General features: G+C 40.5%; 1 protein-coding gene across 2 annotated transcripts in view; it reads left to right on the forward strand.

Moving 5' to 3' along the window:
- LOC124798390 (caspase-7-like) overlaps window positions 1-22,885 on the forward strand; it is a 218,376-nt gene that overhangs the window by 165,832 nt on the left and 29,659 nt on the right. The window contains exon 5 of one of the 2 annotated variants that reach the window (XM_047261769.1): window positions 1,262-1,351. The exons of the other annotated variant lie outside the window; for it this stretch is intronic. Coding sequence (XP_047117725.1) covers window positions 1,262-1,351 — 90 coding nt within the window. The remainder of the gene's footprint in view (window positions 1-1,261; window positions 1,352-22,885) is intronic. 2 annotated transcript variants of the gene reach the window in all.

Below are 22,885 nucleotides of genomic sequence, written 5' to 3' on the forward strand. Positions count from 1 at the left end.
TGCAGTTGTATGCCAACATTTAATTAATGCATTTCATTTTCTTCTTGCATCGATAATAAAAGTGATTAGTAGAGCTGAATGATGGTTTCTTTTGATGGATGAGGAGTTTTGCGCATCATCTCGAAGCCAACATGTTTACAGGCGCTCTTGTTTAAGTTGTAGATAACCATAAACAATATTATTTGCGATGTCACGGTTAGCCATTGAGAATTCTCATGCAACTGGGTGAGTGATTTATCGATAAATGTTAAAATGTAGCTTAGCAGGAATATTTTTTGTTATTAATCTAGTATAATTTTGTTCCTCCTCATTGAGGCACTGGACAGCGTCCTTATCTCTGCCTCGTAACATGCATCTAGCGTCAGGGATGGCACATGTGGACTGGCGCTCAGCACACATTCATATCGTCTTGGCCATAATTGTGGAGTACAGACATGCGCATAATTATATCACAAGTGTGTTTGAGTATATGCTGTTTGTGTGTATATTTATATGATACATCTTGGTTATGTGAATGTCGGAAAACATTAATAGGTCGTAATACAAATATGTACATGGCCATGTGGGCACCGAACATTATAGAATGGTGTTCAGACTGTTTGCCATTTGGCAAAACAGCAGTAACAGTACTGCTCCTCTTCCCATACCATGGGTGAAGAACATGATTTGGCGCTGTTGAGAAAGTGTGATTTTCAAGCAGTGGAAATTCCATGACTTCCAAACAATGTAAGTAAATATGTGGAAGTCTGGCTGTAGCCACCCCTTTGTTTTGGCACAACACATGTTGCATGGTTCCTGTTTGGTAGGAGCAAAATGGGCAGATATTGGGAGGGAGTTCGATTTATATTGGATGATCTCTCACTACAATCTCCCCCCCCCCCCCCCCGCCACCCCTGGATGACCTTGCCATGTGTCAATTGTGACCTTCAATATGACATGTAAATGTTCAGAAAGTACTGCCATATGTTGAGTCAGCGATTTGGGCTCATTCTCTCACTGCCGCTCTACTATTGCAGACTGTTGCCTGTGTGCAATGAGTAAGCCATAATGATGTTTACAGCAAAAGAAGAGATTAGTGGCCTGTAACTACACATTCACAGTTGAATCGCAATTATACTGTAGACCCATATTTACAGGAACATTTCCGCTTCTGTTTTCATATACTTTCAACCATGTTAGTTTTCACTATTAATTAAGAACATTCAATGTACTGTAATTTACCGAAATCTGAAACCTAATCGAGTGTGTCTTTCTGTTGCAGGCGAGTAGGGTATTGATGGCTGTAACTGTAACTTCACCGGCTCTGTTACGCCATAAGGAGAAGACCTCATATCATACTCCACCTGTGCAGGTAAGACATTGTCTTAATATCCGTCTGATAGTTTGAAAAGTTAATTTCTTAGTTAAGGTTTGCTCATCAGTAGCCCTACGATGGGCATTCAGATAAGGTAAAGGCATTGGATGTTCCTGCCTTGCACAACATATGGCACAGTTGGACCTCATGTACGACAGTTATATACGTTCACAGCACCATGCAAAATAACACGAGCCTTGTCTGTTCAAAGAATATTTCATCACCCTGTGTCATACATTTCCAGGTGTGAGTGAGTCCTCGTTATTCAACACAAAAAAGTAACATTTTCAACCTGGCCATTTCAGATGTCTTTCAAATTTGGTGCATCCAGTGATCCAGATAAGAGATGTAGAATTACCAGTTTGCAGAGGTGTAGGACAACTGCGAAGAAAGTCACAAGTCTGCGAAGTTTGGGAATAGTGTGAGATTTACATGTGTATGGTTGAGCATAAATGTCTATATTTCTGATTCTATCCAGGTACAGCAATGAAACTAGTGTCCCTGAAAAGCTAACGAGTAGGGTTTTACACTGATATGCAACCTTGGAGGTTTCAAAGAATTTTCATAATCAAGGTAACTGCCCTTGACTTTTGACCTTGAATATCTCAAAACATTCCACTTTCATTTTTCTTAAGAATAGATATTCTACTGTATCGATATAGTATTTTGAACATGGTAAAAACTCTTATGAAGATGGCACATCAAAGACATTATGCCCAAAAATTTATTTTGTCAACATCAATATCCTATCAAAATGCAGGAGGTAGCACATAAATGTGAAACACAAATTATTAAAAAATACAGTTCATAAGTAACGTTATATAAAAAGAATGTTTATATTACTGTTGTGATATTATGATTCATTTATAGTGTAGCTTCAGTGAAAAGGCAATGAAAGTGGTTACATCAGGTTTTTACGAATTTCCAATTAAATCTTTAATGTTCTCCGTACTGATGCAGGGGAAGATCATGTTCTTCTAGTAGATGTCACTAGTTGCAGTCTTCTAAGAATGCCACATCTTCTGATAACACAAGTATTTGGTGTGGCAGGAAACTCAAATGATGGAGATGGTCCATGTAGATGCAAGAACATGGCCTATACTTCATCCGTTTCTTCATAAATTTGTAAGAAGTATGCAACCATACATATAGACTGTCTGTTAACAGCATTTCTTTCCAAAGAGCAGCCACTGATTCCTCTCTGCTCTCTATAAAAGTAAAATGTGTGTTTGTTTTTACTATACCTTTGTCAGTAGGTATGGGTACATGGAATCGTACTTGTATTGTTGAAACGTTATTCAGCCTTGGCGATGTCGTAGTAAAGATGTGAATCGATATGTAGTCGTAGATACACAAAGAAATATTTTCCTTACACTACAACAGTAGTTCTCTTCCAAAATAATGCCATTCAAAACCTTCCTGATGGTGGCACAGATTCATGAAATTATTTCCGTTTTTGTATAGGGCAGCATTTTCATCTCGAAAAGGTAAATGTGCTACGAAGCTGGAAAGTGACATTTTAAAAATGTATGAAATTGTACTGCAAAGAATACACACACACTGTATCATACTGAACTCAATCACATAGTTGCACATAAAAGATGACAGTTATTGAAGTATATGAAAATCACATAAGTCAGTTACACACTACAGTGGACACACACTTCATTCAAGACGGACGTGTCCCTACAGGTATTCGGATTTAGGATATGGCATGTTTGATATGCTTGCCGTCATTGGTGATTATGTGGCGCAGATGAATAGCGGAATTCTGCATGACCCACGGAAGTGTCGGAACATCAATGCTGTCGATGACCTCCTGCATGTCTATCTTCAGCTCAGCAATGGTTTTGGTGTTATTGCTTTATAGCTTATATTAAGCTGCACAAAAAGGAGTCTCATTGTGCTGATCCAGAGAATATGGCGGCCAATCAAGACCTACGCCAGTAACCTCTATGTACCCCAGAGCCAGAATGCGATTCCCTAAGTCCTCTTCCAGGACAAGACACACTCTTTTGCTTCGATGGGAACGAGCTCCATCTTGCGTGAACCACATTTTATCGAAATCAGGGGCACTATGGATAATGGGGATGAAATTATCTTCTAAAACCTTCGTGTACAGTTCGATTGTCACCAAGCCATCAAGGAGTATCACACCGATTATTCCGTGACCGAACATTGGACACCATGCAGTCACACACTGAGGGTGAAGAGATTTCTCGATCGCGAAATGCGCCAATTTTGTTTATTGACGAACCCATCCAAATGAAAGCGCGCTTCGTCCTTAAAAAAACCATAATGACAGCCTAGTCCTGCTCGTCAATTTTGTGGACAATAGTGTTAGAGAAAGATAACTGCTGTTCCATAGCCCTGGGGCTTAATGGCTGATGGGTTTGAATTTTGTATGGGTAGACATACATGTGTTCTGCAACAATTTTACGCAGTGTCGCCCTGTTGATTCCCACCTGTTGTGCAGATTGTCTGATAGATTTCCTGGGGCTGGTCTGAAACACAGTGCGTTTCTTATCTATGTTTTCAGGTGATCTTACCTTTTTGAACGACTGACATGGACACTCTGTCATTACGAATCTACCCATTCTCTAAACTTTGTGAATCAAATTCTTGATTGTTATCACTCTTGGACAGGTTGTCTTCCGCTTACACATGGCTGCAAACTTCGTTTGATCCACAGTTGGGCTGTTATTGCTCGCATAGTAGCCCTTCACAAGTGCTATACACTCAGGCACGCTGTACCATGACATTTGCACGTGCAAATGGCCGACAACAATAAGCCGTGTGCCCTTGCGAACACTAATTCCCAACATACCCTGCAGCCAAGAATGCAGGTTGAACGTCCTAACGCAAACCATTCATAAGTTATGACGATTTTATTTCATATAGTTCAATAATTGTCACCCAGTATGTCACATAAGTATTGGATCAGTATTTGTGTCGATGTTGTAAGTTATAAACGGGTGAATTGTAATCTGTGAGCTATTCCAGAGAAATCCCTGTACTTCATCCTGAGTGGTAACGCAGTAATCACAATCAAGATATTCATTTACTCTGAGATCTTCTTTAGTGATTTTTAAAGATCTGTGAGGTGATACTGGATGATACATGAGTGTAGAAGGAGTTGTTGTAAACTCGATGCAAACACCTCAATGAAATGATCTCTAGAATTTGTTATATCTCTAGAACTACCCTATCTGTGGTTAACCAACACTTGTTTGTAATTTCGTCAATGCAATTGGTCTTGCCAAAGATGCACAGTAGGGATATGCACCTAAGAAACATGCTGGAAGTGCAGAATTGCACGTAACAAACGCTACACAGTGCTTACATGATGGTAAAGTGTCTTCTTTACAATTTATTGACGTTCGCGTCATGTAAGAAGGTGGCCAAATTTTCACCAGTTCTGTGCATCACCCTCCACTGCCAGCCAATAATATTCACTCTCTTTCCGGGTGGCTAGCAGAGAGTTACGGCTAGAGAGCAAGAATCTCGCTCGTACTTGCTGCACTGTGTGCACTGTAGCAGTATAGCTGTGAATGTGGATCTGTAAATGTTTAGCCGGCCGGAGTGGCCGAGCAGTTCTAGGTGCTACAGTTTGGAACTGCGCGACTGCTACGGTCGCAGGGTCGAACCCAGCCTTGGGCATGGATGTGTGTGATGTCCTTAGGTTAGTTAGGTTTAAGAAGTTCTAAGTTCTAGGGTACTGATGACCTCAGCAGGTAAGTCCCATAGTGCTCAGAGCCATTTGAACCATTTGTAAATGTTTAAGTGCGATTAAAAAACAGTCATGTGACAGCAATAAATGTGAAGTGCTTTACAAGCAGGCAGGCGGATTATTTACCTTATTTATACCTTTTTCAAATGTGAATTAAAGCAGGTCTCCTACTGTTTACAATTTAAGGCACAAGAACGGACTTTAGAACAATGTGGTGTCGGCCGGCAAGAGAACTGGAAGAGAATTGTAAACGAAAGTGTCTGACCTGTAAGAACCATAGAAGCATTTGGTTTCTTGTCGCCTGGAAATCGCAAGGAACTTTTAACACAAACGGATGGTTTTAACAACGATGTTTTAAAGTGCTTAATGTGAATGATGAATGCCCGACATCAGTAAAATGTCTTACAGTTATGCGGCTTCATCAATGTAAAGAATTTTAAAAGACGTTGATTTCAGATATGTTAAGAAGACAATTTTTAGTTCAAAGAAGCGACATAGGCTCAGCACGAACTATATCTAATATAAAGATTCATGATACGAGAGAAGGAGGTAGTTCAGCAGTGTATTACCTTGATGAAAAATGGGCCAATTAGAATCATTGGAAGATGATCTGCTGGAAAATGAGTGATGGTACTGTCAGTATTAAAGTTATTGTAGGAATAGGTTCTCGAATAATTATTGAGCTTTCCGACTCATCTTCTGGTTATGTTTCTGAGATAAACTTGTATTTACGTGTAAGAAAATCAGCTGTGATTGCCATACGGAAATGAATGCTGTCGTTTTCGTGAAGTGATTCATAACTATTGTGATACCTACCTTCGAAGTCGGCCATTGCCAGTTATACGTGAAACATCAGGTAGAAGCACCAGAAAAGTGGATATTTTTCATCGACTTAAAAACAGAAATATTAAGCACTGTATAAATCAGACTTATGCCGATCTCCTGAAGCTCGTTAATTTATACAAGTCACATGACAGAACGTCAAACTTGATTTCCTTGCACGTGAATGGGGTCACATAGTTTTGCGTTACCCCCTGTCACTGTCAGCATAGCCCCTCAGAATTAATTGGGTAAAGGGTTTTAAGGCTGTGTGAGAGAAGAAAACAAAACATTCGAGGTAACAATAGTGAATCGCTTGTGCATGAGAAAACAGACAATGAGGCAATAGACAACATTCCGCCTGCATCATGAGCACTGTCCCTGCGGTATACTGAAAAGCTACAGAAAGAATAATTTGACAGGGAAGTAATGATGGATATAAGCCTTCAATGTATCATCGTAGATTTTCAGTCATATTGTTCAGAAACAGACTCAAATAGGAGTGACGATGGTATTACGACACAGACTTTGGAAGAAAGTAATAATATTTCTTAGCTTGACAGACTTGTGGTTTAAAAAATGTGTTTGTTAACATATTGGATGTATACATAATAATGAGAAGTTCCTAGCCCTTTTGATTTGGACTTTTTGCCCTTTTAGTTATGCAGATTATAACGATCAAAATATTACCCAAGCAGATGTTAACCCTTTCCCACCAGCAGATGTTAACCCTTTCCCACCAGCAGATGTTAACCCTTTCCCACCATACTGTATGCTTTAATAGCACGCGAGAATATGCTATTGGATAAATTAATGAGAAGACCGATATTTCCAAATGTAGACATCTGTCATTATGACCAATGCTTTCCTATGCAGAGCGATTACACTTAACTATAGTCAAACACATCCACACACACACCTTACACATTTTTTTTTTAAAGCTGTTGCCAAGCAGATATAAAGATTTCGGTTTGTAGTTGAAGTTAATTTTGTTGTGTATTAAATTTTTACTCATAATGCAGCTCAATTTGCAATAAACAGTAATTATTGCAAGCAGTTCCAATGACCTTATTGTTAGACAATAATCATTTTGAGAAAAAGTTTACTTCACGTCTTCACAAAGCTGTGTCAGCTGTTCTCGCCCCCCGACGTCATGCAGAGTAAGTCTGTGGAGCAGTGCATGCAATGTCGTCAAGACGTGAATTAATATTTGTCATGATAAATGATCGAAATTGGTTTCAATATATATTTTTCCCCTCATAGATTTGACCGTATAATACAATGCACCATAGACAACCGAGCCTGACTCTTGTCCGCAGCAATGCAGTTGCGCATGTGCAGTTCTCATCCCCCCCCCCCCTTCCTGTCTAGTCCGCCCCTATGCGTGGAAGCACCATCCTAGGTGACACGGGCATTAGTTCTTTCGATTTACACCATACAACTTAGTATAGTGTGAGAGACACATACAAACAGCATTGGTTTCACTCGCATTGGCACGAAGACAGTGTTTTGACCACAACTCCCAAAGGTTTGAGAATTCAATATTTACATCTGGGTACATAGCTTTGAAATGTGCATATAATTTCTTAGAGGCTGATATAGGGCAAAATTGCGAAAAAATTCAAAGTTTTGTAACTGCACAGTTTATTATATTGATTCTTTAAGAATAACATGCAGAGTTTCATAATCGAATTCTGACTAGAAATATCTTTTAGGAAAGGTTATTTGGGTGTCTGTGCATGCTACGCCCTTACTTTCTGTGCTGTGATCCACACCTTCTCTATGCTAGTAACTTTTTGTGCATAAATTTTTCGTTCACACTACCAAAAGGAACTGCAGATAAGTCTAGACTTCCTTTGATTTCAACGTGGTTCTTCTGCACAGTACATGCTTCAAACTTATTTCAGTTTTTAGTTTTGCATATATCAACCTGTTTTGCTGGAAATGGGTCGAAACGCATATTCAAAAAAGTGAGGAAATGTTGAATTTCACTAGTAAAAGTGCAAGATATTTAAATAACAGTGTTACAGATGCTGCTTCTAAGCGTAAAGAACAAGTTTCGGCTAAGTCACTGAGTTCATCGAAGAAGAAAATTTGTGAAGGAATTGGTGATGCTGCGTACAATCTAAACCATGGCTTTTCCAGTGGATTTTAGTTAACTGAATTAGAAATACTTGCCTATATGATTAATGTTTCATGTGCATGTAGTAATTGTGGATCAAAGGGCCTTAGACTTTATGATGACAGTGAAAGAATTGTCATTGTAGGCAATATACATACTTTGTGTAAAGTTTGTAAACAAGATGTTCATTTCAAGACTTCGGCTCTCCATGAGAAGATGTATGAGGTGAATACAACATTTTGTTACGCCTTGAGATGCTTAGGTGCAGGCAGAGAAGGCGAAAATTTGTTTTGTGGCATTACGGACATGCCTGCATCAGTTACTGGATTCAGTGATTACAAAAGAACACTCCTCAGTGCTCCTGAAGTTGAGTGCAAGGAGGACATTAAAGCAGCTGTTGAGAAAGCTGTAGATATAAACAGTGAAGGGGAAGAAGGACACTGTGTAGTGAAGACAGATCTTTGCGTCTCTTGTGATGAAGTGGGGCCATACATCATATTTTTGTGTGGATACAGGGGAAATCTTAGATCTCAAGCAATGAGCAAATATTTTTATCAGTGTGACGAAGGCAGGACAACAGTGCAGTGATAAAGTCTCAGAACGCAATTAAGTGGACACCAGGAATTGCGAGAGGTCAAGTGGTGTGATAGAAGCAGGTGGGATAAAACAAATATTCTAAAGGTCAGTTGAAGAATATGGTGTTACATATGTGAAGTATCTAAGTGATGGAGAGTTCAGTGTCTTTAAGACTATTTTAGAGAGCAATCCTTGTGTCTCACAAACTAAAATGGAAAAAGTGGAATGTGTGGGGCATGTTCAAAAGTGAATGGAAGTTATACTTCTCAGATTGAAGAAAGAATTGAAAGCCAAGAAATTAGATGGAAACTCACAAAGATGTGTTAACAGACTGACAGACAAGGAAATTCACATTTTGCAAATATATCATGGAACAGCTATCACAGGTAACTTACATTGTGTGACCAAAATGCAGGAAGCCATATGGTCAATATTCTTTCACAAAATTTCCACAGATGATAATCCTAGAAATTCCCTTTTTGACATATCGTGGTGCAAATATCTTCAGGCAGAAGTCAGTGGAACACCATACACCCGCAAACATGGTTTGTCAGTTGTTTTAGATGTTATAAAACCTGCTTTCAGGTACCTAGCTAATCCTGAACTGCCGAAAATCAGTGTACATCGGAAAACACAGAATACAAATGAGAGCTACAATTAGCTTATGTGGATGCATTGTCCAAATACAGTATTTGTGTCCTCAGTTGTTATGAAGATAGTTGAATGTGATGCCTGTCCAGTGTTCAGTAGTGGCAATTTAGGTAGGATTAAGTGCCAACAGAGACTAGGCTCCCATTCAGGTGCATTCACACTGAAGATACTGAGAAGCATCCATGAAGCATGACTGGACAAAGCCCAGGCAGCAGAAGAAAAAATGCAAATGTTGGCTAGGCAAAGATGGCAGGGGAAGGGATTACTCTAGGAGGACGAAGAAGAGAATAAAGATTATGGATATGGACAGCATAGTCACTATAGGTATAGCAATATTGTCAAAAACTGAAATAAAGACTTTAAATGCTATTTGCAGTAAACTAACTTTTTTGACTTATAATGTGTCTTTTCTCAGAAAATATAAAAGCTAACATCCTGAAATTTGGCATAGTTCTTAAGATTAATTACTGCATAATCCTGTGCAGCAATAGTTCATTATCTTCCCTCTGAGAAATGAACTCTTTTAAAACTTGAGAAAAATAGAACAGTTCTGGGTAACACAAAACTGAAAAATTAATTTCATATCGACTGTGATATTAAACAAAAATCTGTTCCACACGTTTTATTTGCCTCTTATGCAAATATAAACTGTTTGATTCCAGTTTTGTTGTTTGACTAGCTTATACGAAAAGGTACATTAAAAATTCAAATTCTTATAAAATGTATGTCGATGTGCATTTTCAAACAAAAACTGCACAGGGTATCAGGCATTATGTTCTACATAATAGTCTCAATTTATACTTTTCTATCTGTAATAAATTTAGACATATACATGTTTAGGTACAAGAATCCATTTTGCCCTACATCTGTCTTTAAGATTGTGCAAACCTAGGTGCTTCTGCTTTGTGTTCTAATTCCATTTTTTCTCGCAGCACAAAGTCTTTTATTGATGATATCTCATGGCTAACATTGCCATCACAATAAAAATCGTGTACATGTTGAACAGCTTTTTTACAACATGTCTTACTTGGTTTTGGATTTGGTGCCACTAATATACCATGTTCTTCTAATAGATGTTTTGCTCTTCGTGTAGTGTAATTTGAAGTGGAAGTACTGTGAAAATTTTTATTTTATCACACATACCTTCCGTGCGCGAAATTCATATTCCAGCTGGGCTACTATTTCTCTATCTCCATTTCTTCCTCCACCTTCGTTAATTGGGTTTGGATGGGAATATTTTAATAAACAAAATGCAGAAATAATCTTTAGAATGTGATCTTTAATTACCAATATTCACTTCTGCACATAATCACCAGCCAACTGGATAAATTTCTGCCAACAATGAACAATTTTTCTGCAGCCATCGTGGAAGAAGTCCTTGCATAAAAAGTTCTCGGTTTACTTGCCGTGTCAAATTTGGATAAAATCCCAAGCTTTCGATGACTATCTCCGTCATCTTTGTCAGGGGTAAAACTGACTGTCGTGGACCGGTGAGGCTTCCGCTTTTATAAGCAGTGGACGGCTTCTCATTGGCTGGATGACGTCACAGTGAAACCGGCGCCTACTGAGTTGGTGACCTCAGTGACATTGATTTTGTTTGCATGCTTTATCCAGGATTGCTTGCAGCACCATCCATCGCAACAGGCAGAGAACTACGAGGAATGTGCGAAGTCTCCCTCTGTGCTCTTTCTTTATCAGTTGCGTGCTTCCATGCATTTGTGAGTGCATAACTGGAGTCTCTGTTGAAATTATTTTCACAGAGTCTAATTTCAACTACTTCCCTGATGACAGAGTCCCAATAGTTTTAAGCGTGAGCAAGTAGTCTTGTTTCATCGAATAAAATCTTATGTTCATTTAACAAACTGTGCTCAGCCACCGCTGATTTTTCTAGGTACCTGTATCTCAGGTGACGCTGATGTTCCACACAGCGATCGGCAACAGTTCTTATAGACTGGCCCACATAATTATTCCCACACTCGCAAGGAATGCTGTCAATTCCCAGTACTCTCAGGCCAAGATTATCTTTCACGGGTCGCAGCATTTCCTTAATCTTCCTGGGTGGCCGCAAGACTGGTCTGATTCCCTGCCGGCTCAGGACTCTGCCAATCTTGCTGGTCGTTGCACCGATGAAGATGACGGAGGTAGTCATCGAAAGCTTGGGATTTTATCCAAATTTGACGTGGCAAGTAAACCGAGAACTTTTTATGGGAGGGTTCCGTTGCGAAAGACTTCGTAGTCGTGGAAGAAGTCGACGCTATTTCCACAACCACAGTCTCACAGTTCTCTCAATGTCTTCCTCAGAAGCATAATGATGTCCTCGCAGATCGTCTTTATCAGGAACAGATGGAAGTCAGACAGTGCTAAATCTGGACTGTGTGAAGGATGCTATGTGGTGGTGAATTCAGAATTTCATTTCGGACTGTTGTTAGCCATCGTTTCAGAGTTCGCAGCGTTGTGATGTAACACTCTGAATTTACTGTTGTTCAACGATCAAGGAAATCAACACGGATAACAACATCTGTGTCACAGAACACTGAAGCCATGATTTTTCCAGCTGAGGGCAGCGCTTTCAAATTTCTGTTTCTGGGGCGAGTGTTTGTGTCGATATTCCATAGACCGACGTTTCGTCTCCGGGTCGTAATGGTGTACCAACGTTTTGTCTCCTGTCACAATTGAATGAAGAAAGGCATCAAATTCATTCTCGTTACGTGGGAGGAGTTCCTGGCAAATTTCAAGTCTGTGCACTTTCATTTCAGGAGTCAGCATCTGGCGTACCCATTGTGCACAGATCTTCCGATAGACAAACAAAGCAATAATATGACCCTCACGTTCTGGTGAAATGCCGATTGTGCTTGCAATTTCTCTCTGAGTGATACGACGATCGTCCTGAATCAATCTGTCACCATTTTGCTGGTGTAACTCGGTGGTTGCTGTCCCGGCACATCCAACTCTGTTTGTCACGCAGGTCAGATGTTCCTGCTTCTACATCTTTAAACTTACTCGTCCAACGACGCACAATACTTACATCAACACAATCACCATAAATTGCTTTCATTCTATGATGAATCTCCTTTGGGGTGACACCTTCTGCTGTCAAGAATTCAATGACTGCATGTGGCTTAAATCACATTGCCCGACCATCTGCGAAGGGTTCCATACATTGCACTGCATCAACACAACCGTTCAATGCTAAGGCTTCGTGCCAACTGGAGCTGTAGAGAAGAGGCTACGAAACAAGCCAGTACCTGCCCCATGCCAATACTGCCAACTTTTGAAGAGTTGCGCAGGTGGAGGCATTACTTTTCAGTCAACCCTCATATTTCATTTCCACTTAACATTTTTTCTGGAAGTACCTAACATAGCTGAGGCAACACCGCTGCGTGTTGATTGGTTTTGTTATATTTGCTTTCTACATATCCTTCAAATTTTTCCACCCAGCAACACACTAGGACACTTTCTCACGGTCAGCTACTGAACATTCCTCAGATTCTTCTCTACTCTTGCATGTTCTTATTTAAATGGAATGCAACAGTACTGAATAATATGCAGAAAATATACAGCGCAGGTTGAATAAACAAGCCACAGCCATGAAACAAGCTGGCTGGTTGTTCACTTCAAGAAGTTTTCACCGATTTATCGGTATAATAGTTACTGAATACACTGATGATTACAGAATTTTGATACTATATTGATGTAGAAGAAGTAAATTTTTGGCAATGATGACTTTGGTGTGTCATTTTGATATTTAACACGTTTGTAGCAGTATATTAGGGCAGTGCAATAAGTTTTTTTTTTTTCCCCAAAAAAAATTGAAGGTGGGGTTCTTTGAGATATCCGAAGTCAAAGGTTAAGGTTAATGACCTTGAATGTGAAAAGTTCTTAGAAAGTTAGCGTGTTGCATATCAATGTAAAGCTCTTCTCATTAACTTTTTTGTTATGTAAGTTTTACTGCTGTATGTGGATTAGAACCAGACTTATGGTGACAGGTTGAGAGAGACCCATGTAAATTTCACACTATTCTCTAACTGCAGATCTGTAACTTACTTAACAATTAACACATACCTCTGTTAATCGGTAGTTTTCCATCTCTTATCTGGATCGTTAGATGCACCAAATTTATGAGAAATCTGAGATGGTCAGGTTGAGTGTTGCTTTGAATTGATGTCTGCCTGTGTGCCATACAATGGAACACGAAATCACAGCTTTATAGTCGATCTTGAGACTTGACTTGATCTGTATTCTGAATCTTGTAGGGATAGAAGTGTAAAATTCGTAACAAAATCTTTTCATCTGTTGACGAGTGTAGAGAGAAATACCATGACACAGCTTGAGAACTGACAGCAGAATTTGAAGCAGGTGTTGCACAGAAGGCTATAGCTGCCGCAACTTCATCGTCAACTGCTACGGGAATGGGTTTCTATCTCTCTTTTCCCCTTTCCCTACTGCACCACCTAATTCACCTGTTTCTTAAAACTCCTTGATCACATTGTTTACGGTCTTGGTGGAGGTGACTCCTTTGTGAGCACACCAACTAATGAATACACCTATGATGTTGCAGTACATGTCTGATAGCGGCTTTGTTAGCTGAAAACCGGTTACTGCAATAAATTAATACAGTAGAACAAAAGCAAACATATTTCAAATCACTGTGATACTTCTCTTATCACATTTGCTCGAGTTTGTAGAAGGTGAAAAATTTGCCACACTTAATGTTATGCCCTTTCAAGCCATAAGACAAGTCAGGTACAGCCTTTAATCTTTGGGTCTTTTCATGGTCACTACCCAGTCTTTTCCCGGTATATGGCTGAATATTCCACCCACAACTTTCTTCGTTGTCAGAAACCACCAGTAACCTGATGCTGTACTTTGGTGGCTTATTTGGGATATACTGGCAGAAAGAGCATTTTCTCCTGAATGTAAGAAGTGCTCGTCTATTGTACCAAACATACTGGGATTGTTTAACTTAGGTGATGTCTCTACCCATTTCTCCCAAAGATTCCTTTACAAACTTATCTTGTTCACGTCTTCATAGTCTTGTCTCATGGTCGTAACTCTGAATAACCCTTGATATATTTTAGAACGTTTGTAGTGTCATTCTAGCTATGAAAACAGGGCGCCCTCTGTATTCATCCACAAAAATTTTCAGTACACTAGTCATGTGACTCATAAAACTTTTAGTTATAACGTCAGACCAATGTAAGCATCTAGTTCAAGACCGTCTATACATTTTTTTTTGTTTTCACATGTCCCCGTATATCTACTGTTGGTAACTTAGTTCGTGTGAAATGATCGCATTATGGCTGAGAAACGTCTACTAAAACAAATCAGAATTGTACAGTGGCAATAGAGTTACATACCAAGACTGCAGTATGTTGTTCTACAACATTGGCCGGAAACATGTCTGCCATTAGAATATGGAGTTGATGCCTCCAGGCAGCCATACTCACTGCCATGAAAGATCTCAGCAGTCCCAAAATCACCTAGAGGTACGGACCCCTTTAATACGTTCAGATCCATAAGAGTTGGATGGTAATCGTAGCAGCATCTCCAGGCACCTGAAGTATCACCAGCTGCCCATCTCTACATACAGGCTGCTGTCTCTCAGTAAGTCTAGGATCTTCTGCATCACTGTGTTATCCGCTTGGCCATCCAGAATCATGCAGCTGCGTCACGTGCACTGAGGTGACAAAAGTCATGAGATAGAGATATGCACATATACCTAAGGCGGTAGTCATGAGTACATGAGGTATAAAAGGACAGTGCATTGGCGGAGCTGTCATTTGTACTCAGGTGTTTCATTCGTACGTTGGAAATTACCACACTGAACGTGGAATGGTAGTTAGAGGTAGACACATTGCAAATTCCATTTCAAAAGTCGTTAGGGAAATCAATAGCCCAATTCCACCAGGTCAAGAGTGTGCCAGGAATACCAAATTACAGGCATTACCTCTAACAACTGAGAAACAGTGGCAGACGGACTTCACTTAACGATCAAGAAGTGGTTATCTTCAAGAGTTGTTACTGCTAACGGACAATACTACTGCATGAAATAACTGGAGATATCAGTCTGGGACATACGACAAATATATCCTTTAAGATAGTTCGGCGGAATATTAGCGTTAGTGGGCTATGGCAGCAGACGACCGTCTCGAGTGCCCTTTTTTAACAGCACGCCATTGCCTGCAGCTCCTCTCCTGGGTTACTGACAATATCGGTTGGGCCCTAGACAACTGGAAAACCCTGGGCTGGTCAGATGAGTCCCGATTTAAGATGGTAAGAGCTGATGTTAGGGTACGCGTGTGGTACAGATCCCATTAAGCCATTGACCCAAGTTGTCAAAAAGGCACTGTGCAAGTTACCATTGGCTCCATAATGGTGTGGCCTGTGTTTACATGGAATGTACTGCATCCTCTCGTCCAGCTTAAATGATCATTGACAGGAAATGGTTATGTCCGGCTACTTGGAGACTATTTGCAGCCATTCTTGGACTTCATGTTCTCAAACAGCGATGAAATTTTTATGCGTGACACAATGGAATCGCATGTTGCCTATGCAGTCTTCACCTGCACTGAGGTGACAAAAGTTATGGGGAGCCTCCTAATACTGTGTCGGACCTCCTTTTCCCCAGCATAGCATGGACCCAATAAGTCACTGGAAGTCTGTTACTGAAATCTTGAATCAAGCTACCTCTGTATCTGTCCATAACTGCGAAAATATTGCTGGTGCAAGACTTTTTGCAAGAGCCGACCTCTCGATTATTTCACATAAATGTTAGATGGGTGGCCAAACCATTCTCTCGAACTGTCCAGAATATTCTTCAAACAGATCATGAACAATTGTGGCCTGGTTACATTGGGAAATGTTATCCATAAAAATTCTATAATTGTTTGGGAACATGATGTAACTGAATGGCAGCAAATGGTCTCCAAGTAGCCGAGCATAAGTGTTTCTAGTCAATCATCGTTTCAGTTGGACCAGAGGATCCAATCTATTCCATGTAAACACACCCCACGCCATTATGCAGCCACCACCAACTTGCACAGTGACTTATTGAAAACCTGGGTGCATGGCTCCGTGTGCCTGCATCACACCACAACCGTACCATGAGCTATTACAAACCTAAATTGCGACTCATCTGACCAGACCATGGTTCTCCAGTCATCTAGCGTCCAACCGATATCGCCACGAGCCCAAGAGAGACGCTGCAGGCGATGACTGCTGTCAACAAAGGGAATTAAGTCGGTCGTATGCTGCCGTAGTCCATTAACGCCAAATTTTGCTCTAAAGACATTACGGATGCACTCCTCGTACATCACACATTGATATTTGCGGTTAATTTATGCAGTGTTGCTTGTCTGTTAGTATTGACAACTTTACGCAAAAACCGTTTTTCGCTCGTTAAGTGAAGCTGTCACCAACAACGTTGTCAGTGGTGAGACGTAATTCCTGAAATTTAATAATCCAGAACACTCTTGAAACTGTGGATCATGGAATACTGAATTCGCTAATGATTTCCGAAATGCAATGCCCCATGTGTCTAGCTCGAGCTATCATACCACGTTCAAAGTCTGTTAATTGCTGTTGTGTGGTCACAATCACGTCGGAAATCTTTTCACCTGAACGGGTTGAGTACAAGTGACAACTCCACCAGTGCACTCTCCCTTTATACCTTGTGTATGTGATACTGAGAGGCTGAGCCCTCCATGGGGAAAGAAGTGACAAAACAAGTGCCAAGGGAGAAAAAACTCTGCGATAGTTAGGTTGGGTAGTAAGAGCAGTAGCAGATATCTTGTTGACTGCGACAGGTCATGCAAGCGTAGGTTATGTTAATAGCGGGTATAGTGAAGGAGGATACTGTGTCATGCCATTGGTCATTATAATGAAAGGAGTCTGGTCAGCAACACAGAGCATTGCTTTGAGCCCTCTGCTGTGCCATGTCGTCTGTGATTTGGCACAGCATCATCAGGCGCTGGTGCTGAAAGGCGCAGCTCGATGTTGGTCGGTATCCCCTGTTACTGCTGGCCCAGTTCTGCCGCAGATGCCCGTGCATGATCAATGCTACTCTTTTGTCTTCTCTATCCCTTGCGGCAGCTGCCCCCACGGCAGTCAACATCCTGCCCGGCAGCTGCCCCCACGGCAGTCAACATCCTGCCATTACCGTTGGGGCAGCGGTTGTCTGTCAAAGGGACTGTTCCTGTGATACAATATCCACAGTCAACGGCTATCCTCAGGAGTTTTAGGAAACAGGGTGAAGAAAAACTGTTTTTGGTGTGTGTGTGTGTGTGTGTGTGTGTGTGTGTGTGTGTGTGTGTGTGTGCGCGCGCGCCTCGAATTGGTACAAGCGCTCGAGCCATTCTTCTTTTTGTCCATGAAACTGTCGAAAAGGCAGTAAAGTAGTATTTGTTGCTGTATGTGGTGCTTGGTCCAACGGGCATGCAGTGTGGACCAGTAACTGCTGCACCGTATTGTGCAGCATAGATATATGCAGTGTCTGGAACTCAAACAACTGCATTAACTGTGTTGCATCTAATGATTGCAACTGTGGCGCCTGAGCAGTGGGTGGGATTGTTGGGGTGGTCATTTTGGAAGAGACAAAAGCAAGAAACAGACAAGACAAGCAAGAAAAATACGTACAAAAGAAAAGAAAATATATTCAATGGTCACCTGAAAACAATGATCATCAAAAGAAACCGTTAAAGCAAGTAAACGTTCCTGTAAAGAAAAGAGAAGACAAAATTAAGGCACCAGCAGAAAGAAATTTCGCTAGCCGCCAAGCACTGGGTTCTTCTGATAACTCGTCGCCAATGTGGAATCCTGCCCTCTTGTATCCTATAGGGTGTCTAGGATGCTGTTTTCTCGGACAGCTACACAACATACAAGCAAACGATATTAATGGATTTCATTACAGTTATTGAAATGACAGTATTTAATCTTTGTATTTACAACGAGTTGTTGCAAGCAGTTGACGACATGCAAATAATCAATGTCCTTCACTGCATACAATGTCAATCACACAAGTTCATATGGGTCACAAGTCATGGCTTTTATAGTGCCTCTCTTCTAATCTTTCTCTACAAGTGCGCGTCTTCTACAGTCCGGCCAAACCTGGAAGGAGCGGCGCTTATATTCTCTTCGGCTAGAGGCCACTCCTGTTGTGGTGCGGTCATAGTCAGTGTATGTTCTTGATCATGAGGCCGGCGCTTGTCATTACCCAGAACAATTTGTATATTTCTTACCTATAAAACCTTTTATCTATCATTTATGGTCCTTGTGTTTCCTATATGCGTTACTCATACGTAATATTTCAGCATATGCTTGCTTCTCTTTAGGCAGATAGTTGTCACAACTTGAAGTTTTTAAGAGTATTAGCTTCATATTCCAAATCTATACTCCAGCCTAAGTTGAACATAGCATATATTGTTCATTCTTACTGACCACATACATGGTGTCTAACTATCTATCCTCACGTTTGTTATTGTTGTTTGTAATTGTGTTTTGTTCTCCTTCTTATTATTATTCTTCACCTCTTTCTACTCTTCTGCCTCCATCTGTAGTTCATGAGAGTCTATTCAGATTTTCAGTTATTGGTTTAGAAATTTCTAGAGAGATTGTTCTCGTTGCAGCTGTGTTAATCTTAGCAACCGTAATTTCCCCTGAAAGCTTTTTGCGCTTTGATAACTTTATGCTTTGCCATCGATATAACATCATATACTAAACCATTTCTGAGACTTGGGGTGGTGATGATAGTCAAGTGCCTTAGATATTGAATTGACATATCCACATATATATCAATTAGTTTTGTGATGACTTCTTCAACCTTGTCATTGACATGTAGTTCACATTGCAGGATTTTTAACATCCAGCCACCCCAACATCTCATTATTTCTAGTTACCACATTCATAAGACTGTCCAGCTGCATCATTTTAGAGTTAATTCCCACAATTTTTGTGCCAGCATATAGATGAGTAATCTTCACACCCTCAGAAGAGTGCATGCTATCTGTTCCAATAGCTTATTTGTCCATCTTTCGAACGAAATACGTCAGTAATTCTGCGTATCAGGGATCCGAGAGTTTGTTGTTAGGTTTTTGTAGGTATGTGGCATTAGATATCTATGCTCAGGTCACGTAATTCGCATAAACAATGGGCTGCTGACTTGCGTACACAGAGACTGCGCCCAACAGCAACCTAGTGGGCTCAATAGGATTTACATCCGGCGCATTTGGTCGCCGAGACATCAATGTGAGTCTACTATAGTGCTAATCAAACCACTGAAGCACACTTTTGGCTCCCAAACAATGACAATTATATTGCTAAAAAATGACATCGCTGTCGGGGAACACACCAAGCTTGAATAGGTACACATGGATCGCAGCTGTCAGAGTGTCTTTGATTACCCCCACAGATCCCATGCAAGTGCTGGAGAATGTCTGCCACAGCATAATAGTGTTCCCCGCAGCCTGCATCCCTGGCATGCTGCACATTTTGAGGGGCAGTTCACCTCGATGACGACGTTTTTGGAGACGACCATCGAGCTACTGTAGAAAGAACGTGATTCACCTGAAGAGCTGACACTTTTCTATTCACTGAAGGTTGAATATTGATGGTCCCGTGTCCTCTGCAATCGTAATTGACGATGTTGTTTGGTCAACATGTGGGCTGCTGCAGAGTTCCATGTTCAACAATGTATGATGCATGGAGATGTCAGAGATCAATATCTAACCCACTTTACAGAGCAGACGAGTCTCCAAACCCCACATCCTGTGAATAGTCGGTGACTTCCAACCATTTAGTACCTTGTGGTACTTTCAATGCCCTTCTACCTCTTTCCATAGATACTCACAATAGTAGCATATGAATATTCGACCAGCTTCTCCGTTTTTGAGAAACTCGTACACAGGCTCTGTGTAATAATAATCTGCCCTGTGTCAAAGTCTCTTATCTCAGTGGATTTCACCATTTGCAGCCAATATCTTCACTAGTGTGATTCCCCATCTGTGTCTGTTCTGATTTCATACTTTTGTTACTGAATCACGTGCCTGTAATGCCGCCAGGTGGCATCCAGCATCGTGGTTGGTGGTGGTCACAATGTTTTGTCTTATCAGTGTTTGTTATTAGGCACTAGTGAGCGATTCCTGTTGTGCCAGTTTCAAGTATAAATACAGGACCAGTTGGTAACTACAAGGCTATTGTGACAGGGCTACTTCATCCATTCGGCCATCGTGGTGAACATGCAATTCCATTAGCATGCATGGAACTTTTACAGCTGCACTTCTTTCTTTATAATCTCTTACATATAGCAAGGTATATGAAGACACTTAAGTAAGATTGCAGTTGTATGCCTACATTTAATTAATACATTTCATTTTCTTCTTGCATCGATAATAAAAGTGATTAGTAGTGCTGAGTGATGGTTTCCTCTGATCTATGAGGAGTTTTGTGCACCATCTCTAAACCAACATGTTTACAGGAGCTCTTGTTTAAGTTGCAGATAACCATAAACAATATTATTTGCGATGTCATGGTTAGCCTTTGACAATTCTCATGCAACTGGGAGAGTGATTTATCGATAAATGTTAAAATGTAGCTTAGAACGAAAATTTTTTGTTATTAATCTAGTGTAACTTTGTTCCTCCTCATCTGAGGCACTGCACAGCATCCTTATCTCTGCCTCGTAACATGCATCTAGTGTCAAGGATAGCACATGGGAACTGGCACTCAACACACATTCATATCATATTGGCCATCATTGTGGAGTACAAACATGCACATAATTATATCACAAGAGTGTTTGAATATATGCCATTTGTGTGTGCATTTTATTATACGTCTTGGTTAAGTAAATATCGGATAACATTAATAGGTCGTAATACAAATATCTACATGGCTATGTGGCACCGAACACTATAGAATAGTGTTCAGACTGTTTGCCACTTGGCAAAACAACAGCAACAGTATTGCCCCCCTTTCCATACCAGGGGTGAAGAAAATGATTTGCTGCTGTTGAGAATGTGTGATCTCCGTTGTTGTGGTCTTCAGTCCTGAGACTGGTTTGATGCAGCTCTCCATGCTACTCATCTGCCAGTACCTACTGCAGCCTACATCCTTCTGAATCTGCTTAGTGTATTCATCTCTTGGTCTCGCTCTACAGTTTTTAACTTCCTTGCTGCCCTCCAGTACTAAATTGGTGATCCCTTGATCTATCCATCTAATCTTCAGCATTCTTCTGTAGCAACACATTTTGAAAGCTTCTATTCTCTTCTTCTCTAAACTATTACCATACATTTTTCACTTCCATACATGGCTACACGCCATACAAATACTTTCAGAAACGACTTCCTGACACTTAAATCAATACTCGATGTTAACAAATTTCTCTTCTTCTGAAACGCTTTCCTTGCCATTGCCAGTTTACATTTTATATCCTATCTATTTCGACCATCATCAGTTATTTTGCTCCCCAAATAGCAAAACTCCTTTACTCCTTTAAGTGTCTCATTTCCTAATCTAATTCCTTCAGCATCACCCGACTTAATTCGAATATATTCTGTTACCGTCGTTTTGCTTTTGTTGATGCTCATCTTATACCCTCCTTTCAAGACACTGTCCATTCCATTCAACTGCTCTTCCAAGTCCTTTACTGTCTATGACAGAATTACAATGTCATTGGCAAACCTCAAAGTTTTTATTTCTTCTCCATGGATTTTCATACCTACTCTGAACTTTTCTTTTGTTTCCTTTACTGCTTGCTCAATATACAGATTAAATAGCATAGGGGACAGGCTACAACTCTGTCTCACTCCCTTCCCATCCACTGCTTTGTTTCATGTCCCTCAACTCTTATAACTGCCATCTGGTTTCTATACAAATTGTAAATAGCCTTTCGCTCCCTGTAGTTTACCCTTGCCACCTTCAGAATATGAAAGAGAGTATTCCAGTCAACATTGTCAAAAGCTTTCTCTAAGTCTACAAATGCTAGAAACGTAGGTTTGCCTTTCCTTAATCTTTCTTCTAAGATAAGTCGTGTTCCAACATTTCTACGGAATCCAAACTGAACTTCCCCGATGTCGGCTTCCACCAGTTTTTCCATTGGTCTGTAAAGAATTTGCGTTAGTATTTTGCAGCTGTGACTTATTAAACTGATAGTTCGGTAATTTTCACATCTGGTAACACCTGCTTTCTTTGGGATTGGAATTATTATATTCTTCTTGAAGTCTGAGGGTATTTCGCCTGTCTCATACATCTTGCTCACCAGATGGTAGAGTTTTGTCAGGACTGGCTCTCCCAAGGCCGTCAGTAGTTCTAATAGAATGTTGTCTACTCCTGGGGCCTTGTTTCGACTCAGGTCTTTCAGTGCTCTGTCAAACTCTTCACGCAGTATCGTATCTCCCATTTCATCTTCGTCTACACCCTCTTCCATTTCCATAATATTGTCCTCAAGTACTTCGCCCTTGTATAGACCCTCTATATACTCCTTCCACCTTTCTGCTTTCCCTTCTTTGCTTGGAACTGGGTTTCCACCTGAGCTCTTGATATTCATGCAAGTGGTTCTCGTTTCTCCAAAGATCTCTTTAATTTTCCTGTAGGCAGTATTTATCTTACCCTTCGTGAGATAAGCCTCTACATCCTTACA

Source organism: Schistocerca piceifrons, chromosome 1, assembly GCF_021461385.2.
Source record: "Schistocerca piceifrons isolate TAMUIC-IGC-003096 chromosome 1, iqSchPice1.1, whole genome shotgun sequence".
NCBI lineage: Eukaryota > Metazoa > Arthropoda > Insecta > Orthoptera > Acrididae > Schistocerca > Schistocerca piceifrons.